Below are 21102 nucleotides of genomic sequence, written 5' to 3'. Positions count from 1 at the left end.
TTTTTTTTTTAACATAGCACATTTTCATTTTCTGTTGAAAGAATAGTTCGTAAGAGTAACTGAAATCGCTCTTCTGAGTTGATTGTTAATTTTGTGTTTTCGAGTGTATCAGTTCTGTGAGTTTTTAACTTAGTAATGTCTGTTGGTAAATACTAACCCTAACAGTATAAATTATATTGGACAATTTTATTTATAAGAATAACACAACATTGACACTTTTCATTCCTCATTTTAATTTTTCAGTGGCACCTATGACACATGTTTTAGAGACAGAATATTTTGGTTCAAAGAAAGAATGGCTCTCAGTCTGCCTGTCAGTCCTCAAGAAAGTGAAAAGAAGGATGCAAATTGTATGGGTACAAAACAGTCACAAACTACTTCTATAGCTTCAGAAGACCCTCTTCAGGACTTACGCTTAGCCTCTCAGGAAGTGCTTCATAAGGCTCAGCGGAGTGGAAGGTCACGATGTCTCCAATGCGGTGGCTCAAGGATGTTCTACTGCTACACCTGCTATGTCCCAGTGGAAAATGTGCCCACTGAGCAGATTCCATTTGTGCAAGTAAGAGGCTTGTTTGGAAATAGAAAAATGCAATTTAAAAAGATAGCTTATATATAAATGCCTACTCTAATATATTTGATAAGCTTGGAAGTATTGATGGATAATTTGACACTATTAAAACTATATCTCTTTCTTGTTTCTAGAAAACTCACTTTGAAATGAATTATGTAGTTTCAATGACATTAATTAGTTTAAAAAATAATAATTACAGTTTTATAGTCTCACTTGAAGAAGCTTCGAAAACAACTGTAAGTCCTTGTAATGATCCTTGGGAAAACATTATAGGTAGAATCAGAGTGGATATTTACCTGAAATTTTGTGACTTTCCCCATGCGATATAGATTGGCCATGACCATCACTAAAATAAGCTAAAGTGTAAAGGACTGGGGCCTACACATTTGACTGCATTATAATTACAGTGATTTCAAGCCACTTGGAGAGCTGACTTGAATCCATTGCTTTTTTATGATCTGTGGTATTTATCATGACTTTTTATGGGTAGATATAATTATTTATAGGTATATATAATTAAAGAATTTACTGTGTATGTGTTAACTTGTCTAGCATTGACCTAAATGTGAGAAGTAAGTCAAATAATTATATTAAATGGGATCTGCATGTATTAGAGCTTTAGAGAAATTAAATTCTGCACCTAGCACAAATGAGGCTTGCCGCTAACAAATAAATTGAAGTTGTTATTCAGAAATATGTATTGTGATATTTAAAGCTTATTTAGGTTTAAAGTATGAAAGACATTTAATGCTTATTTTGGCAAGTTCATGGTGTCCAGGGAGGGGGCCATGGTCTAAAATCACAAATATAGACGAAGGCGTAGTTTATTAGCCCAGAATGAGGTAATATATTTCCAGTTTTCTCAGAAAAGAAAAAATAAAAGTTTGAGATTAAGGATTTTTGTTAATGTTCTCGCTAATAGGAATGGTACATATCAGAGTCCTGTCTTCTGTTTATGCCACAGCTGCCTAAAGAAAATGTTTCATTAAAAACCTTATCTTGCCAGATGTACTTGCAGCACTTGGGAGGCTGAGGCAGAATGCATAGGAGATGCCATGCCAAGTGAGTCTGAGGCAGGCCTGGATTACTTAGTGTTATAAGTAGGTTTTTCCACTGGCCTGGGCCCACTGCTGCACCAGCCCCAAATAACACACAGAGACTCTCTACTAGATATAAAGCTGTTGGCCAGGTACTAATTTCTTATCGGCTAGCTCTGTCTTAATTATTAACCCATTTCTATTAATCTAAGCACTTCCACGTGGTCTTATCTTACCGGAGAGTTTGGCGTTCTGCTCTTTCTGTTCTCTATCTTGGCTCTCCTCCCTACTACTTCCTCTCTCCTCCGTGTCTCCTCGTCCCGCCTATCTTGCTCTCCCATTGGCCAACAGTGCTTTATTCATTAACCAATAAGAGAAACATATTTACAGAAGGACATCTCCCATCAACTTAGTACAACACTGTCTCATAAATATTCATATATATATATACTATAATATATATATACATATATATATATATATATAAAATCAATTCTGTGTTCTTGATGTAAAGTCTATCAGAACTATTAATGTTAGCCTTTGGAGTTTTAAACTCTATTCATTAACTTGTTGGAAAGTCAGTTTTATTAGGAATAGAAATCTTTGTCACTCCTCTTTCCTAATTCCCATGGCTAAGTTAACACTAACCTGGTATTGAGAGACCTTGGGGAAGGAACTTAGAATACCAGCTGATACTGAGTCTGTGAGGGAAGCAGAATCACACTCACTCAGAAGCAGAGCAGTGTAACACAGTCTCTGAGCTGCCTACTTAGATGGTTCATTTCCTACAGTTAGAAATTGGTATGGTGATTTCATGCAATTGGCTGTATAGGCTGAGTAGGGATGAGACAGGGATAGTGGTGTTGGAATCCTGGTTGGACACTGAGGTACATATTTGTGCCTGCATCCCTATGAGATACTCTATTTATAGCATTCTATGCTCACATAATTGTTCAGAAAGAAAAGAAAGGAAATGTGGTTTACTTTGTAGTGTGCCGCAACTGCTCCTTTAAAAAGCAGCTTTGGAGGCACCTGAAGGGTTAGCCTCTCCCATCAGGGCATCTTATTCTTCACATGGCATTCTCTCTCCTAATGCAGCTCCTTTCTGGGTGCTGAAGGTAAGTCTCTCTGTACAAGACTTGATCATGCTGCCTTGTGTGCGATGCCCTATTCTGCTAATGCTGTCCCATTTTAGAGGCCCAGTCTGGTCCTGAGACTTTGAGGCTCATCTTGAATGACATAGGGTGAGCTATAGGACAAATGATAAGCAGTATCAGTATGCATTTCCAAGTCATTATTTTGAGTTAAAGACACCAAATGGAAAGATCATATTTTATTATTCTATCTATATAAGACCCCAGAAGAAGTAAGCTGAAGTGACAACTGGCTAGTAGGAAAGGAAGGGGAGAGGATACTAGAAGACTTTCTGATGGTGACAGATCATTTTCTTGATCATGGTAGCTAGTTTGCAGGTATAATACAGATTAAAATCTATTAGAATATACACTTAGCATATTTGATTTTTATACTGGAACAGTTTTCTGTTCCAGAGTAAAAAGGCTGCTGTTTGGGACCTGTTCATAGAGCCCTTACCTTTGCATGAAATGAGGGTCTTGGAGATGGTAGATGTACTTACCCCAACAGAGTCTGCAATGAAGAAATTTAAATAGCAAACAAAAAATTAGCTCAAGAAATCCAAGAGAATTATTGTTTTTGAACGGAAGAGTTGATAGATCCTTAATGAAGGGAAATCACTTGAGTAAGTATTATTGAGCTACAACTTGTATCAAGTATAACTTGAGAGGAGTTATTTAAAGCACTTTAAGACTTACTCTGTTGCTGTTTTTCCTACTGACAGTTTAACTTGTGCTGTGAAAATGCGTTGCCTAAGATCACAAAACTTAAGGTAACTTTGACTTGAAAAATGTATAAGGAACAGGATTTCAATTTGAATTTTAAATCTGAATTTTCACCCAAGCTTTCATTTCCTTTGAAAACGGCATAAAGTAAACCTAGAGTTTATAGAAATTACTTTTTAAATGTCCTCACATATCATGGATGCTGATATGTGAGGAACGGTACTAATATGTATATGACAAGTAAGGTATCTATGGGTCATTGTTTTAAGGGCAGGTTCCATGTTGCTTGCTCTGAAGTAGTCGCTTGGGTGCACATGATTAGCATTGGGGTTTGATGGATGACTTTACTGTCCTTGTTACTCTGGGTTAAATGGTGTGGCCTCCAACTGCAAGTGTGCTCGTGAGAGCTCCGTGTGAGCTTATGTGTAGTTTCAGAGGTTTTATATTGATATAAAAGTCAGCACTTTTTACTTCTTTTGTTCGTTTGTCTTATTTTAGCTTCCATTGAAGATTGATATCATTAAGCATCCAAACGAAACAGACGGCAAAAGCACAGCTGTGCACGCCAAGCTTTTAGCACCCAGCTCTGTGAGCATCTACACATACCCGTGCATTCCAGAGTATGAAGGGAAGGACCATGAGGTGGGTGGCTTGGCACTTAGAACCTTCTGGGAGCTTTAACTCCAGCTCCTTTCTGAACTTATTTGAACGTGATTTAATCTTCTTAGCAATCTAGTGTTATGCTCATTTAATGCTAAATATGCACTTGACTTACAGTGATGTCTTCACAGTTTATGTTTCTATATAATTTGAATTTATTTAGAAAGTTATATTTCCAAATTACATCTGAGTTTGATATATTAATGTTTGTCACTTAAATGCCATTTATTTGAGTAAGTGGAACACACTGTTATATTCTTTATACATTCTTGAGACAGAGTAGAAATCAAGATCCTGTTGTCTTAACTAGTAGATGTCAGACCTAAAGTGTGTTTCACAGTCTCCACTATATTATACTATTGTGTATTTCCATCACTAATACCTTTAAAAAAACTATCACACCATTCTCTCCCCTGCCTTATTTATTTTATCTTTCCTTATTATATGAGTAAAAATAGCATTTAGTCATTAAACAGTTAGCCATTATAAACAGTTTCCAGTGGTTATTTTTAAAAAGTGTCATGTAGTTTGCTCTTTTGTCTCTTTGGCTGGCCTGTACCTCTTACAAAGCCCAGGCTGGCCCTGATTTCATGTCCCTGCATCTCTAGTGCTGGGATTATAAAAGTCTAGCACCACACAAATTCAAGATACTATTAACTTGGCTTTGTCAATCATTGAGAAACTTACTTTGAATTAGCATCTCCAGGTAGTATAATATGAATATGTGCTATTAGGAATAAGCTAAAGCTTTACCATATATGGAAGAAAACAAATAATGGGATGAATTTATGCTTACTTTTTAGACATGCAGCATCTCTTTTTCTTAGAGTTTTAAGCCAGAATTTATGTTGAAGATCACAGCAGCATGTAACTAACTTGACTTGGTTTGTTTTAGGTTGTACTTGTTTTTCCCGGGCCTCAGTCCATCTCAATAAAAGATGTTTCTTTTCATCTGCAAAAAAGGATGGAAAGTAAAGGTAGAAGCAAAGCTGATGATCTTGATATGCCACCTTTTAAACTCAAGAGAACCCAGGTGGAGGGAGACTCTGGCTTGAATGAGAGCCTGGGCAGAGGCCCAGCACTGAAGAGAGTGGTCTTCATTGACAGCACCTGGAGCCAGACAAACCAGATAGTCTCTGACGAGCGCCTTCGGGGTAAGGAAATGTGTCTGGGGACTTTCCTCCCGACAGCTTTTATTTAGAAAAGCTTCAAATGTGTAGCTCCTTCAAAAGAAAAGTTACATTTAACCTTGGCATTTGCTTCATTTCTCTTCTCCCTTTCTGTGTTATGTGTGTGTTTATGCATCTGTGTACATTGTTGACGGAACTGTTTGAAAGTAAGCAGTGGGCTTTGCAAAACCGCACTCTAAATACTATTGTTCTTTTTAATAATAAAGACGCTCCTGTGCAACAAAAACAACGCCATCACCATTCCTAAGAACATTAACAGAACTTGTACGATATGTAACACACAGACTTCTTCACATTTTCCAATGAATACAACAATGGCTTTTGTGGCACTTTCCCCCGACACAGCACTCAAACTCAAATTGTTGATGCTTGTATGGCTTTAATTTCTTAACCTAGGACAGTTTCCTAATTTAAATTTGTTTTATTTAGATTTTGGTAAAGTGGTCAGATTGGTTGTTTAATTTCTCATGATTAGACTCAGCCTAGATATTTTGGTTAGCACACTTTTTAGATTATATACATTTATGTGTGTATATGTGTGCCTGTACATACAGAAGCCGAAGGAGGCCAGAAGAGGGCATCAGATCTCTTGGAGCTGGAGTTGCAGGCAGTTGTGAGCTTCCTAATGTGTGTGCTGGGGACCAAGCCTGGGTCCTGTGCATGAACAGGAAGTGCTGTTGACCATTGTTCCATTTCCCCAGCCCCATAGTTAGGGTACTTTAAAGAAAGAATGAATCCAGACTTGTCTATAGCTGGTCCAGTTTGTATCTGTTGTTTGTTGCCATGGTATGCCCTTTCCCTGCCATGTCATCAGTTGTTTGGTTGAACAGTTCATGCAGGGTGAATTGAAGTTACAGACTTACTGTTTTATTAAGTTGGGAGACATATAAACAACGTGTTTCCGTATTTATAATTGACTACTGGATTATGGTGATGCTAGATCATTCCATTGTAAAGTTTATCTTCCTTTAGTATACTGGAGTAATACTTTCAGGGTATAGACTTTCTCAACAATGTTTGATTGATCCATGAGTGATTAATCAATCATTAAATTGAGAAGTGAATAATGGAGAAAGTTTAGTCATGTTAGTTCTTTGTGTTTTAATTGGCCTTTTTATTGCTGGCCTCCATAATTTGTAGTAGTACTGGCTTCATTAGATATAGCAGGATATCTCAGATCTATTTTGACTTTCTTCCAGACACAAACTTGCAGTCATCATTTTCTTAAAGACCTGTGATTCATTTTAGTAGGATCTGATATTAGAAGCTGCATTATGTAAGTTGATTACTACATGTCATTTCTTCAGTGGACAGAGCCAAGAAAACAAATAGGTATACATTTGTGAGTTCACAGTGGTAATCTAACTCAGTTTAATAGTACAAGAATTTCTTTACTTTTATCTTTGCCTTTTATGAAAAAGTCCCCACGTGTGTGTTTATGTGTATATATAATGCATGTGTATATGTGTGTGTACATGTCTTTACATGTATGTAGGCACATGCATGCCATTGAGTGTATGTGGTGGTCAGAGGATGATGTCTGATGTCATCCGTGCCTTCTACCATGTTTCAAACAGAGCCTTTTTTTCACCACACCAGACTAGCTGATGCAAAGCTTCTGAGTGTCCCTTCATCTCTTCTTCTGTCTCACCAAAGATGTTGGGATTGTAGCTGTGTGCGGCTGCATCTTCCTTTACCCGGATTCTGGGATCTACTTAGATACATGCACTTGTGCAGCAGGTGTTACCCTCTGAGCCCCCCCCCCCCCCCCCCGCCTCAGGTCCTTGCTCTTGTGCAGCAGGTGTTACCCTCTGAGCCATTTCCCCCCCCCCACCCCCCGCCTCAGGTCCTTGCTCTTGTGCAGCAGGTGTTACCCTCTGAGCCACCCCCCGGCCTCAGGTCCTTGCTCTTGTGCAGCAGGTGTTACCCTCTGAGCCACCCCCCCCCCCAGGCTCTGGTCCTCATGCTCTTGTACAGTGTCCCTCACTGAGCCATCTCTTGGCCCTGCATGTCTTTTTAGCTTGAGTGAAATGCTGAGCTCCTAATAACAGTTTAAAAGTGACTTTCCTTGCCCAAGTAACACAGCTAATATCCTGAAGTCCAGGAGCTCATACAGTTCCTCTTGTTTCTTTGTACCTTTCTCAGCACTTCCAATATCCTCAGGTGGTTTTTCTAAAAGCTTTAGGAGTTTTCCAGTTACTGAACAGCTTTGTGATTAGAAGGCAAGAGAGCTCAGTTGGTATTGCATGGTTACCAAAAGGTCCCTCAAGAAAAGACATACTACAGTCTTAGTCATTTCCAAACTAAAGGAAGTACAAAGTACAGTTCACAGGCTTAATGAATTTGTTAGCTAATTAATTAGTTTGCACCTGTGAGTCACAAGACTTTGAAGACTTCATTGTTGTTTAGTAGATGAACCCATGCTCTCCTGTGCTTTGAAGGTGTGGGAGATCACTGCCTGCCACAGCCCCTTGTCCCGTTACTACAGAAAGCTACCGATCAGTCTGAAGATTTGTCTGGGATATTTTTTCTTCTTATTACCTTATATGGTAATTTCTAGGTTCAAATGAAAGAACACAAGTAAAGTTCCTGAAAAACCTATAAATGGAATTATTTTTGTACTATTCAAAGTCAGTCTGTTTAGGTTTGCCCGAAATGAGATTTGTACAACAGATTGGTTCCTCCTTCCTGATTCCCATAGAAAGCACGCATCTTACTTCTGTGCTGGCTCATAACCATGAAATGAGTCTCTAAAAGCAACTCTCTCTAATTTAGCCCCTGCCTCTTCTGACTCCTCAGGAATCACAAGGTAGGCCATACACATAGCCTCCATGTTTGAGAAAGATTTCTGGATAAACCAAATTGCCTCTATAAGAAATGATCTATGTTTGTGACTAACCGTGGGCTTTAGATCTTAAAACACTTTCTCACTTGGTTAAGCTGAACAAACCATGCTTCAGCTCTCAGATGTATGTATTAGGAGTTCTGCCTCCATAGTAGTGTTCTGAATGCTCAAATTAAGGATCACTATAACAGGCTGGGGACATGGCTCACTGGTTAAGCCATGGATGCAGTTCCCAGCACCTACATATTAGCTCACAACCACCAGGGCATCCAACACCCTCTTCTGAGACATGCACATGGCATACACTCATACATATGTACAGGCAGACACTCCTGCACATAAAATAAAGCAAATAGACGTAGAAAATTACCTTGCTAGTGAAATGCTTTGCTGAAGTTTACAGCAACAACAGCTCTGGACATTTTACTAGTGTCAGAATAAAACACTGAGAGGTAAGAGTTGGTGTATTCATGTATAATCTACCTAAAGCCAAAGTACAGCCTGGCATAGCATTCTGGAAGAGTCATCAGAGGGCACTGGGAAAATGTGGAGGATAGATGGATTCCAGATTATTAAATTGTCAGTGGACCGTCATGTCTTCCACACCTAGGCAGGTCTTTCCCTTCGTTTTTGACAACACTGATACAGTTTTTGAAATGGCACTTTTGTTTGTGTTTTAAATACTGTTATTTCAGGGTCTTTGCATTCAGTCATTATCTATCAGCGTATTAGGTTGATGTAACACCAAGCCTGTCATGCACTGAACTCGTTTAGTGCAGTTAAATGCCCTGGCTGTGGTGGCCTAGCTGTTATGCCTTGTGGCAGCTGTTTACCCCCAGAGTCTCAGCATATTGTTATACTGTACATTGCCACACTAGAAAAGATAGAGATGACATAGAGACACTTACATTTGAGAGTTCATTTATTCTCAGCAGTATTTGTCTCTGCGTTGACTCTCGGCAAGAGCTTCTCCAGGCTGAGAGCAGCACTGGTCTATAAGACTAAACAGAAATATTTAGAAAGCTGTTTGACAACATGTTCATTTAAGGAAAGCACAGTACTGTGTTCTTCCCTTTGGCCATGCCTTCCGCAGCCCTAAGCTTTTGACCCAAGTTTAGAGTGTGTGTTCTTTCCCATGGAGTGGGCCTCAAATTCACTCACAGAGAGGTTGCTTAGCCTCCAAATAGTTATGCCATTATTGCATCAAGAGGTATGTCTTGCTTGGCAGCTTGATATTGAATACACATGGTCTATGGTGAGTGAGCAGCCTGAGTAGCACCTTCCAGCACTGGGAATGCTAGCATGCTAGCCAGCAGGGAAGAAGGGTTGCACTGTGTAGCTAGCTCTGGTGGCCTGCTACTCATTGTGCAGCCCACAGTGGCCTAAAGTCACAAGTATGCACTACCACACATGCATTTTTCTGTTTGTTTTTTTTTCTTTTTTCCTGAAATAAGTTTTAAAATGTTTTTATATTCTTATTTATTCTGTTTTAAAATAATCCTGTCTGAATTATTTCAGAGAATTGTACATATAGCATTTTAAAAAGTTCAAAGCTGTTTTATACTGCACTGTGTATTTGAAATTGTATAACTTTTGACCACTTTGTTGCTTAGTGTTCCTCCCCCCCCCACCCCTCCACTTGCTTTGCTGAAACATAAGATATATTTTAAGGATCCCTTTAAGGGTCCTGTTGGCAGAGGTAGCCTGTGCTTGTCTGTGACATCACTCCCGTCTCTGTGATACATTATTTTCTAGGTTCACGTTTTAACTTGCTTATTGCTCTGTTGTCTAATGAGTTTTGTTGTTGCTAAAGATGTTTCATGTTACTTTACTTAGCAGTCCTTTACACAAAATGTGTCCCTCTTAATTCTTTTAACTAGATGACAAAGTTGGCAGGTATTAAGGCACTTCCTCCGTACTTCAGTTTGGTTGATGCCCTGTTGCTCTCCCTACCCCGATGCTCCCCTTTCCCCACATGTACTCCTATCTGCGTATACATATTTAACAATTTGATGAGAGCGAATTCTCATATTTGTCATTGTGAGTCTGGTGACTTCACTTTATGCAGTGTTTTCCAGTTTCATGTATTTTCCTGCAGTTTTTTAAAATCTTATCTTTTCCTTACATCCAAAGAGAACTCCATGGAATACTTACTGTTTTCCTTATCCATTGATCTGTTGGTGGACATGTAGGCTGACTTCATTTCCTTACTATCGTATAAAAATCGGTGATGACCGTGGATACAAGAGAATCTCTCTGGTATGATAAGTCAATTGAGTTTATTCCCAGGAGGGGTATAGTGAGGCTGTGTGTTAGTTCCATTATTAGTGTTTTGAAAAACCTTCATAGTGACTTCAACAGTGTCTACACAGTTTACATTCCTACTAGCAATGAGTAACAGTTCCTTTTTCCTAAGCTCCCCACCTTGTAGAGATCTCTTACGTCCTTTGTTATTTCTAGATAGCTGGTTTTGCTGTGTTCTGCTTTGGATGCAATTATAGTGAAATATTGTTTCCCGATTTCTTTCTCTGCAAATCTGTTGTTGGTGCATACAAAGGCCACTGGGTTCTGTATCCATTGACTTTGATGAACGTGTTTATTAGACCCAAAAGTTCTCTGGTGGAGCCCATGGGGGTGTTTTAAGTGTAGAATTACATTGTCTGTAAGAAGCAAATATCTTCCTTTCCAACTTTGATCCTCCCTATATCTTTCTCATATCTTACTGCTCTAGCTAAAGCTTCAAGAATTAAATGGAATAGGAATCAAGAAAATGGGCATTCTTATCTGTTCAAGATTTTAAAGGAAACGCTGTTTCCCTTTGTTTAGTACAATTTTGGCTGTTATTTGTCATAAATAGCTTTTTTACCATATTGTGGTATGTTCTATCTGATTTTACTTTCTTGAGGTCTTTTATATGAAGGCATGTTGAAAGTAGTTAAGGGTTTATACTGGTTTAATAGAAAGAGGTTTTCTTCTAAGATACATAACTTCACTATCCCTGGGTAGATGGCTAGGTTTTTAGTATCAGGTATGCTTTCTCTCTCCAGTGGGTTTGGTTAAGTCTGATTAGAGAGCTGTTGGTTACCCCCAGGATATGGGGGCCATTGCTATACCTTAGGATTATTGTGCTATGCTGGTTGTTGTGGTTCATAGGCATCATAGCTGGATAGAACTATTGGTTGCTTCCCTCTTTTGGAAGCTTACATGGTGCCTTCTGGTACCACGAAAGCTGGTCCTCAGGGAAGAGGCTGTCGGGCCCACTCAAGGACCTGTGAATGCTGTGTCTGAAGTGCTTACTATCTTTAGCAGTAGGGACTTTTACCTTCCACCTCTGGGGGGCAACCAAGGGCAGTAACAATAACCTGTAATGTTTTTGAGTCTCTTGGAAACATTGACCAACAACAACTCAAAAGAGGGCTTTTCATGGCTGGTGTTGGGGGTTTTATTAGATCTTTGGCTCTTGGAGGGAACATTGTCAGCCCAGATCAGAAAATTTCATTTAAACTATGTATGTATGTTTATACATCTACTTATATGTGTTATAGGTTTTTTAGGTAGTTAATAATATGACTCCTTATAACTTGTTCAGACTTCCTTACTGTTATTTTACCTTCCTCCTTCTTCTTTATTTATCTCCCCACCTCCCTAGTTAGAGCCTACAACAAAATATAAAAGGAAAATTGAGAGAGAGAGAGAGAGAGAGAAAGAGAGGGAGGGAGAGAGAGAGAGAGAGAGAGAGAGAGAGAGAGAGAGAGAATAAAAACTATTTCAGAGGAATAAAATCACTTTATCAGATAAATCTTTTTCACAAATGGATAATGAAGTTCTGTTGACAACTCAAACTTTAAAAAGGAGCTTTAGATAGAAACTAGCAGGATTGAAACCCCAAGATAGAAGACTGTCTTGATTGTTGACTTTTTAATGTCTGAGAACCATAGAGAATGGGGATGCACACAGTCCCATTCTGTGCCGTGATGTTTCTCTATGTACCACTGTACATTTAAAACAATACCCTGTTTAGAATTGGAATGGAAGGGACTTATCTGTACTTTTTAAAAAAATGCTTGATGTAATTAAACCATCATTGTGTATCAGTGCATATTATTGTACCAGTTATTATTATTGTCCCCAGTAATAATATGATTGAGAAGTATTTACATGGTCTCTTTTTTGTTTATTTGGCAGAGTTATTACAAGTTGAACTGAAAACAAGAAAAACTTGCTTTTGGCGCCATCAAAAAGGGAAGCCAGATACTTTCCTTTCCACAATTGAAGCCATTTATTACTTCCTGGTAGACTACCATACTGACATGCTGAAAGAAAAGTACAAAGGACAATATGACAATCTTTTATTCTTCTATTCTTTTATGTACCGCTTGATAAAGAATGCCAAAGGCTCTGGAGAGAAGACAAAACCAAAACTCATCCATTAGTTCCGCACACTTCGCTGGTTATATTGCTCTGCTAATGTCCACAAGCTTGCAGTTGAGCCTGTTTCCTCTGGAGAAATCATGCCCAGTGCCTATGAGAGGACTCGGGAGGAAAGTTCCAGCTTTGTCCCTTTTTAAAGAGATGGTTCTGCTTGTAAGACATAGTTCAGAAGCTATTTGCTCAGTTTGGGCATATCTCAGCTGTATTGTGCATTTTAATATGTTGTGTTACATTTACGTGATTGACATTATATATGATTAGAGATTGTCTTACCTTTTCATTTAGCTTCACCTTCAGCTTTGGACTTAAAGTCAGAATCTTTTGGCAGAACAAAAATGGTGCAACATAATTTGCTTGGGGTTAGGGACAGAATTGGCAGAGGTAGTGTGTTGTGCTCTCTGTGTAAGTCCTCCCTTCCTCCTCTGCCTGGCCTCTGCACTAGGAGAGAACTGTGGCATCACGTGGTCCCGGCAGAGGGATGTGCATATGACCTGTTTTGGCAAGTCAGGTGACCCAGGGCTAAGAGCACATGGCCCAACAGAATTGGGCCTGTTTTGGTATGCTAGGGATGCCATAGGAGAATGGAACTTGGTTTTTCAAGAGTGAACAATATGGGGTTAAACTAAAATTCCTTCATGTTTAAAACATATCTTTAGAAATAAAGCTCAGCTTAAATTGATTTAAGTATGGCAAAGTCTAGATTGGGGTGGGGTAGGGTAGGGATGTATGCTAAAGTTAGACTTCTCTGAGCCAAATCTATTGCCATCTCTGTAGTTCTACAAACCATCAAAACAATTTAAAGGTTGAAGGAAAAGAGGAGAGAAATATCTTACCACTCATTTGGCCATCTCACAACAGCCATAAGAAAGAAGACCTCATGCCTTGGATGAGAGCACTGCACAGCCCGGCAGCCAGATAAAGTCCTTTCCAAAAGCAGAGGATACCTGCAGGAATAACGAACTGGCCGTGTTTCTCTTTGTATGATAAGCTCTAAAAATGGCCTTAACCTGCTGCTCCCCATATAATGGCCCTTCAGCCATTCTTTTGTTGCTTTGAAGTACCCCTCACTCTGAATCTGAGCCAAAACATTTCCAAGATGACTGTATTTCTATTTTTGTGCTTTGGGTGTTGATGTATAAATGTGCATGGCTATGCTAACCTCCTGGCAGGTGCAACATTGCCCTTATCCTGCCTGACTCCTGATGCATGTGCAGGGAGTGCCTTATGGCACTGGCATTAAACTGTTCCACAGCATTGTTGTGGCAGTAGACAGCCCATCTTTAGATACTGTATCAGATGCATCTCTAGCATCCACCAAGGTTTTTAGCCCCATTATTTCTTAGCTCCCAATAAATGGCTTTGTCTTAGTTCCCATCTTATACACTGACAATACCAGTAGGTTTTCAGGATTCCCTGTGGCTGCCAAAAAGGTTTTTGGATATGACCTGCAATGTTAGTGAAACTGACTAGATTAATGGCCTAGCTGTGTCTGGTACACTTCTCTCCCTTCAGAAGACTGTTTTCAGGTACTCAGCCTGCTCATCCTGACATGGTTATTTGCTTAGGCAAGCATACTTGCCAAGAGACTGACATTCTCTTTGTGGACTCCATGCCACAACAGCAGATGCTGTCCAGTGAGTTGTCAAGTTTGCATTTGGTTTGCCTCCTTGCTGGTTTCTTTTCCTTCCGTCAGTTTTACCACCCAGGATCATGCAGTCTAATAAAGTTGCAAATTCAAGCATACCCTCAGACTCTTCCAGGGAGGCCAGCTATTTTTAGGTGGGATTTGGTCAGAAAAGCAGACATCACTCAAAGTGTTAGAATACTTTTTTTCATACAAGTGTAATAAAGGGATTGGGGTTTCCCCAAAGGTGAAGTTATTGGGGGGAGGAAGTCTGGAAGTCTGGAGCAAGGCAGGGAAGGGCTGGAGAGACAGCAGAGCTGCCCAGTACCCAGGCCTGACCATACAGACCTGTAAGGCTTGGACTTGGAAAGCCTCTTCATCACTCCTCCACACCTCCAGGCCGACATGGCCTTCTCAACCCATCTGAAGCCTTAAGAAGTCTAAGGGACTTCACTTGGTCTTTTCAGTGAGCCCGGGTTAATTTGGTCTTTGTTCCAGGCCTGTGTTTAATAATGATTTTATTTGATGAAAAAGAATTTCATTTTCAATGCAGAATCCTAGGTTCTGTGCTTCCTCTCAGTCCCATCTGCATGCCATCTCATCTCCGAGCTCTCCTTACAGTGCCTTATCTATTGCTGTGACCAGCAGCTGGCTTTCTCGGAATCTCCCCAGTTATCACAAGTACAGTAGGTATGCAGGAAAACTGATGTCTTCCGTGTAACGGAAGGATGATGTATCAATGTTTGGTCTCCAAATACTAATGGTTAAATGGCTTCAATGAGAACTATTGCTAATTATTTAATGAACTTTAATTGATGACCATCAGCTGAAAAAAAAATCACTGCTCATTCATAAGAAGCATTTATCACCAGATAATGGATACAGTCCACAACATGAAAAATGGAAGGAAAAGTGTTGAACACAAAGGGAAAAGACTATGAGTATTTTTAAGAAGATGTATTTATTAAAAATTACAATTTGGTAGTATATAATGAAAAAGAGATCCTAGAAATTAAAGACCTACCTAAATAATTCAATGCAAGAGTTGGAAGATGAAGTATCAGAATAGAAAATTGTAATTTCTAATTACTTGTAAGCCTTGTTAGATGTTGTAACTGAGATCATGGACTACATGTACATTACTGAATAAAGCAAACACAGCAACCTGAAATGTGAATGACAGTGCTTTGATTCGTCACACTCTTCATTGTAAAGGGGAAGGTTGACGACACAGAATAGTAAATCACAAATAATAAGCAACAGCAGGTGACAGGACTTTATTAATCCGTACATGTATCCAGGTTATGATGATACTGAGTTTCCTGAGGGACCATCCAGAGAAGCCAAGGCTACCTTCAAATTTTTTAATTAAAAAAATATGATTACAGTGTGTGTGTGTGTGTGTGTGTGTGTGTGTGTGTGTGTGTGTATGGTTTGTAAGGGTGAGGGTTTGTACAGCTGCATGCCTACATGGGTGTGGAGTGTGTTCTCCTCCACCTTTACGTGGATCTTCGGGATCAAAAGTAGGTCATTATGTTTATGCTCCAAGGATCTTTACCCACTGAGCCATCTCAACAGCTCTCCAAATTATTTTTAACCATAACATTTTCATATCCTTTTGAGATTCTAGGAAAAACAACTATATTTTACATATTGGTTGTGGTAAGTACTATGTACTCGTTACATATTTATGGTGGAATATTGTGTCATGGATAAATTTGATTCACAGATGCAGTAGTGTTCATACCCTCAGTTGACAGAGTAATACCTATCAGTAAGTATCTTAGTAATTCTATCACTATACTAGAATTAATTAATTAACTTTAACTAGCTACTATCCCATAACGTGAAACTAAGACCACTCCTGGCACAAGTTGATAGCCTTCACTAGCAGTAAGGTGAAATTTTTCCTGTAGGAGAGAATTCACTCTGTGGTGCATTCGGTAACTATCAAAAGACTGGGAAAGGACACAGGTTTAAGAATAACAGGACTGAGTGGCTAAAGTCCTGACATTCTGGAGAAGAATCCTTTGAATGCAAACAAAGCTCATTCAGAATTCTGTACTCTAAGTGACTGAGCTGCCAATTATTGCAGGTGACGACCCAGAGCTATAGTAAGAGCTCCAGAACAGAGATGCTTTTCACCCCTGCAGATCTGTGACCTGTAGCACAATCCCTGAGCACCCTGGCCCTGAGCCCAGAGTCAGGGAAAGAAACATCCTGGATTTGGGACCTGATTCAGCAAAAGAAACACTTTATCCCTGAACCCAGAGCCAGAGATAAATACCCTGACTGTGAAACCAGAGTCAAACACATGCACACGCACACGCGCACGCGCGCGCGCACGCACGCACGCACGCACGCACGCACGCACGCACGCACACACACACACACACACACACACACACACACACACACACACACACACACACACACACACACACACTTTGCCCCTAGAATCAGAGCCAGTTAAAGAAATTCTCCCTGGCCCTAAAATTGGAGCCTAAAAAGGACCAGAGAAAGAAACACAGTTTGGCCCTGAAATCAAAGCCATCTCTGCTCCTGACATAAAGCCATCCAATCCATGAGCAGGAAAAACTGACCAATCCCTGAATAGGGAAGTAGTAACATCTGGTCTAGAGGTATGGCCTTTCTTGGACCACAGAGAAGGGAAGTAGTAATCTCTAGTCTAGAGGCTCAACTCCCCAAAGCTTTAAGCCTATGGAAGTAGTATCCCCTAGCCTAGAGATGTACCATGAACTTTTCTGGACTTCAGCCCAGAGGGGCAGCCTGTAGACTTGGAAATTCCCCCTCACCCCATGGAGGGGACAGCCAATCAGGAGCCTGAAGGCTTGGGAATCCCTCTATAAAAGATCCCATTTGGGGTCTTTCCTGTTGCTGCTGCTCAGGATGGATGGAGGGATACAAGTTAACTTGTAATAAAGACTTATAAAAACTTTTTTTTTTTTGCCTCAGTTTGGGTCTTGTGGTGCTAATTTGGGAATCTGGACTGGACTTTGAGCATAGATAGTCAGCAGCATGAAAAATGCTAGTTAAGATCCAGATTCATTTCTCAATGATTTGGAACCCAAGTGTGTAATGTCTTCAGCCGACAGGCTTTTATGATCTCATCCTGGTGGGCAACCAAGACCACTAACAATAGTTATGACATTTTGGAGCCTCTTGAGCCTTCCTGACCAACCACTCACAGGGAGAGATCCCACACCCATCACTGGGATTTTCATTTCAAATGCCTCGTTTGGGGGAGGAACATTCTGGGAGGAGGCATCTATGCAGGGTTCCTCCATTAGATACTAAAAGCTGGCAGTTTGGAGGCTTGCTGGTGCCATGCCTTGCTGCTGGCAGTGAGTGAGTTCTTTCTTGAATAAAGATCTGGAGGTCCAGCTTTGTTTAATACAATCCATCCCTCGTTCCATATAGATTATTTCTCCTTACGTCTGGGAAATCATTTCTAAAGAATTCAAAAAGAATAGCAGAGAAGACAGGTCTAGAGCAAAACTCACTACACACACACACACACACACACACACACACACACACACACACACACTTATGTATATATGTGTTCCCATCAGAAGGTGTGACCAGATTAGAGATGGGTTAATCAAATGTACTGGATTAAACGTATGTCTTCCTATCTCTAGATCCAGATTAAAAGTGTCTTTTTCCAGCTCAAAAGATCTGTATTAAAGATGTGTCTTCCTATGTCCAAAGATCCAGATTAGGAGTGGATCTTCCTACAACAAGTTGAGCAAAAGTCCCTCACAGATGTGCCCTCCATTTTGGGGTTTGAGTTAATTCCAGATGTAGTCAAGTTGATAACCAAGAATAGCCATCACACTTGAGATCACAGTGTCTTTTCTCATCTGTCGTTTTCTGGACACAAGGAACAAAAGTATCCAGGAAGCTGATGCACCTTGCAGTTCTTGTTTTTCATAGATGTTTGGCCATATTGTCTCGAAAAAGTGAGTCTCCTTTTGAGATCAAGGTTCAGAGGCACAAAAACAGGAAGTACAAAGGGAGTCCCAGTCAGCTACAGTACAATAATGGCATGACTTTTGTGGTGATAACCAAGTGCTTTATGTATTGCGGTAAATAAGGATCAGGATAAACAAATAGGCCGAATAGATGTTTATTCAGGGAGAAATAACTTACAACCTAGACAGATGAACACCAGGAAATTCAACCCGATCCTCTCCTGTCCGAGTCACGCCAGAAAGAGAGAGCGCCTTCCTGGCCCCCTCCGACCTCCTTCCTCAGGTCCTCTCCGCCCATCGCTCCACCCCCCAATGGGCGTGGTCAGTGCTACAGAAGGACTACCTCACTACAATTCCCCTTTTAGTCTAAAGAAAAGATTTAGGCTTAATACAAAACTATATACAAAACAGTGAATAACAAGTGTGCACTAAGAAAAGGAAAATCGAGAACAAAATGACCTACATATCTAGTCCTAGGGTGAGGGCATAATGGAGTTTACAATAGAGTTGTCCTAAGCTGGAAAACGTAAGTCTAGTACCTAATATATCTAACTAGGAAGAGAGAATAATAGTTGTGATAGTTTAATCTTCAACCTCATCAAGACCTGAGAAGGAAAATAACAATACTAGAGTAGACAGGAAATGCGGATGGACAACTTCCAAAAGGTGCAGCAAGGACAGAAACAGCAAGCCACCTGAACAGTCACCCTAGGTCTCACAGCGACGTTGGTACACCCAGATTTGGCTAAGGCCAAGAGAAATTGATAGACCACAACAACAGCAGGGAAATAGAATGGCTGTCTTACCCTGACTTGGCAAGGTCAAGCAGTCTTCTATATTTGTCTCCTGCAAGCACATAGGACTGCATGTCCAAATCAGTGGTCAAGGTGGGGGCAATTCTATGCCCAACAGGCCATTAGCTGAGGCGAGATTGAACTCCAGCAGGAGCAACAACAGTGTCCAACATATTTTCAGGAAAGTGCACGGTGCTGTCAGGAGCAACAGTGTCTCATGTCAATGGAGTACTAATATTAAAACATTTAAATGCCATGTTCTGCATGTCTATGAAGTGATTGAAGATTAAGCATCTATATCTAACTAATCTCATAGGTACAGGAAATGTGAGTGAAGATAATCTGTAATACTCGGGAACTTAGCTAAAAAGACTGATTAAAACTTTCCTGAGTAAAGCAGGAACAAATACTTAAACAATATAACTATTTACATTTATGGTTAGCTTTGAGATCTGTTCCAGAGAAAAAAACTCATGCCTGGTATTATGAAACTGGCCTACATACTGTGGCCGTAAAGGTCAGAGGCCATAGGGGAGATGCTATTGTTTGGTAAATGGAGATGGGTCCAGCTATCTTCTAAATATTTGCATGTAAACCCATAGATTATTGATGTATCAACTTGCATCAGAGAAGTTTCTTTGGTTAATACAAAGCCTTACAATTAACTGTTGAAAGTGGTTAATAAGTAGTTGTGGATTTCTTGGCCAAAGTGGGAAATCTCTAACTCCCCCCATCCCCAATGAAACTCAGGAATCATGAAAGGGGGTGGGTTGTGAAGAAGCGATGTAAAACTAATCTTTTCACACAATTATTGTCAGAGATTTCCCACAGAGTGGTATATGTACTTACTGTATCAAATGTTTGCTGTTGTAACATTTTTCCTCTTTAGGTTTTTTAATTAAGATTTATTTATTTGCGTGTATATTCAGGTGTTGTGGGTGCATGTGTGCCATGGTGCACATGTGGGGGTCAGAGAACAACTTTTGGTAATGAGTTCTCTTGTTCTACCATGTAGAGGCCTGGGGATTTGTTCTGAGGCTTGGTAGCAGACAGCTTTAGCCACTGTGCCATCCCGCAGGCCTGTCCTTCAGTTTCTAAAGCAAATACTTCACAAACATTTTAAGAGTCTAACTCCAGAGAATCGTTTAGTTTGCAATTTAAACTACTTTGTCTAGAGAAGATGAAGAAAGAAAGGTGTGTGGAAGGGGGAAGAAAAGATTGGAAGAAAGGAAGGAGGGAGGGACAAGAAAGAGACAGAGAGGAGAGAGAGAGAGAGAGAGAGAGAGAGGAGAGAGAGAGAGAGAAGCAGGAAATACACTTATTGAACCAAGTGGCCCGCTGCTTTATAATCTTAGATGGAAAAGGGTTTTTGTTTGTTTGTTTATTGGTTTTCAAAACACATTTCTCTGAAAACATGTTGTTTGGATTTAAAAAATAGAAGTCTTTGTTACTTTTGTTAAATTATTTCATAAAGTTAAAAATGTTTTCCAGATTTAAGCACAGGCACCTTCATTTATTTTAACAATAGCAGCTAAAAAGCTATTGCAAAAGTAAGTTCATTTCAGTTCTAGGGTAAAACTAATGTACAGAGGTATGCAAGTGGGGGCACACAGGGTCTTCAGAGGTCTCTGACCTCATTATAAGGAAAGAATGCCTGTGCCAGACTAGCTGGAGCGCCCTGGCCTCAGTCCCCAGGCCCAGGCTAGCATACACTTTCTTTAACTTTAGTTTAGCATAGGCTTGAGATAAATGTGACCCCCAAGAGTAACTGTCATTGGAAACAACTCTTGAAAAGAATTGAGCTTTTATCACATAAACTCTGTCAAGCACCCAGGTAGGTGACAGAGTTTTTTCTTTATTTAGGAAATAATTTTGTATTGTATGAATACAGCCAGACATATCTTTTACTATATTCAAGGATACTGAGTATTTTACAGTTACTATTTTTTTAACCACAAGGTTGCTGGTGATTAAATTTAACAGATACATTATCAAATAAGGAATAGCATATTGCTCATTAAAGCAGGTTTAAAAGTTGCTTCATGTATTATCAGTAATAAGGGATACCCTAAATATCCTGATATATTCTCCAT

General features: G+C 39.9%; 1 protein-coding gene across 1 annotated transcript; it reads left to right on the top strand.

Annotated features, from left to right (window-relative positions):
- The first annotated feature begins 251 nt into the window (after window positions 1-251).
- Window positions 252-15388, top strand: Dtwd1 (DTW domain containing 1). The gene is made up of 4 exons (XM_051183489.1): window positions 252-559; window positions 3966-4109; window positions 5023-5281; window positions 12348-15388. Exons 1-4 carry the CDS (start codon window positions 296-298, stop codon window positions 12593-12595), a joined length of 915 nt encoding a protein of 304 aa, XP_051039446.1. The 5' UTR covers window positions 252-295; the 3' UTR covers window positions 12596-15388.
- Window positions 15389-21102: the final 5714 nt, after the last annotated feature.

Source organism: Phodopus roborovskii, unplaced genomic scaffold (assembly GCF_943737965.1).
Source record: "Phodopus roborovskii unplaced genomic scaffold, PHOROB, whole genome shotgun sequence".
NCBI lineage: Eukaryota > Metazoa > Chordata > Mammalia > Rodentia > Cricetidae > Phodopus > Phodopus roborovskii.
The sequence above is the reverse complement of the archived record's forward strand: the minus strand, read 5'-3'. Positions and strand labels throughout refer to the sequence as shown.

Coding starts and splice junctions, on each gene's coding strand:
- Dtwd1 (XM_051183489.1), top strand. CDS start 296: ATGGCTCTCAGTCTGCCTGTCAGTCCTCAAGAAAGTGAAAAGAAGGAT. Junction 560..3,965: donor AGCAGATTCCATTTGTGCAA/GTAAGAGGCTTG, acceptor GTCTTATTTTAG/CTTCCATTGAAGATTGATAT. Junction 5,282..12,347: donor CTCTGACGAGCGCCTTCGGG/GTAAGGAAATGT, acceptor TTTATTTGGCAG/AGTTATTACAAGTTGAACTG.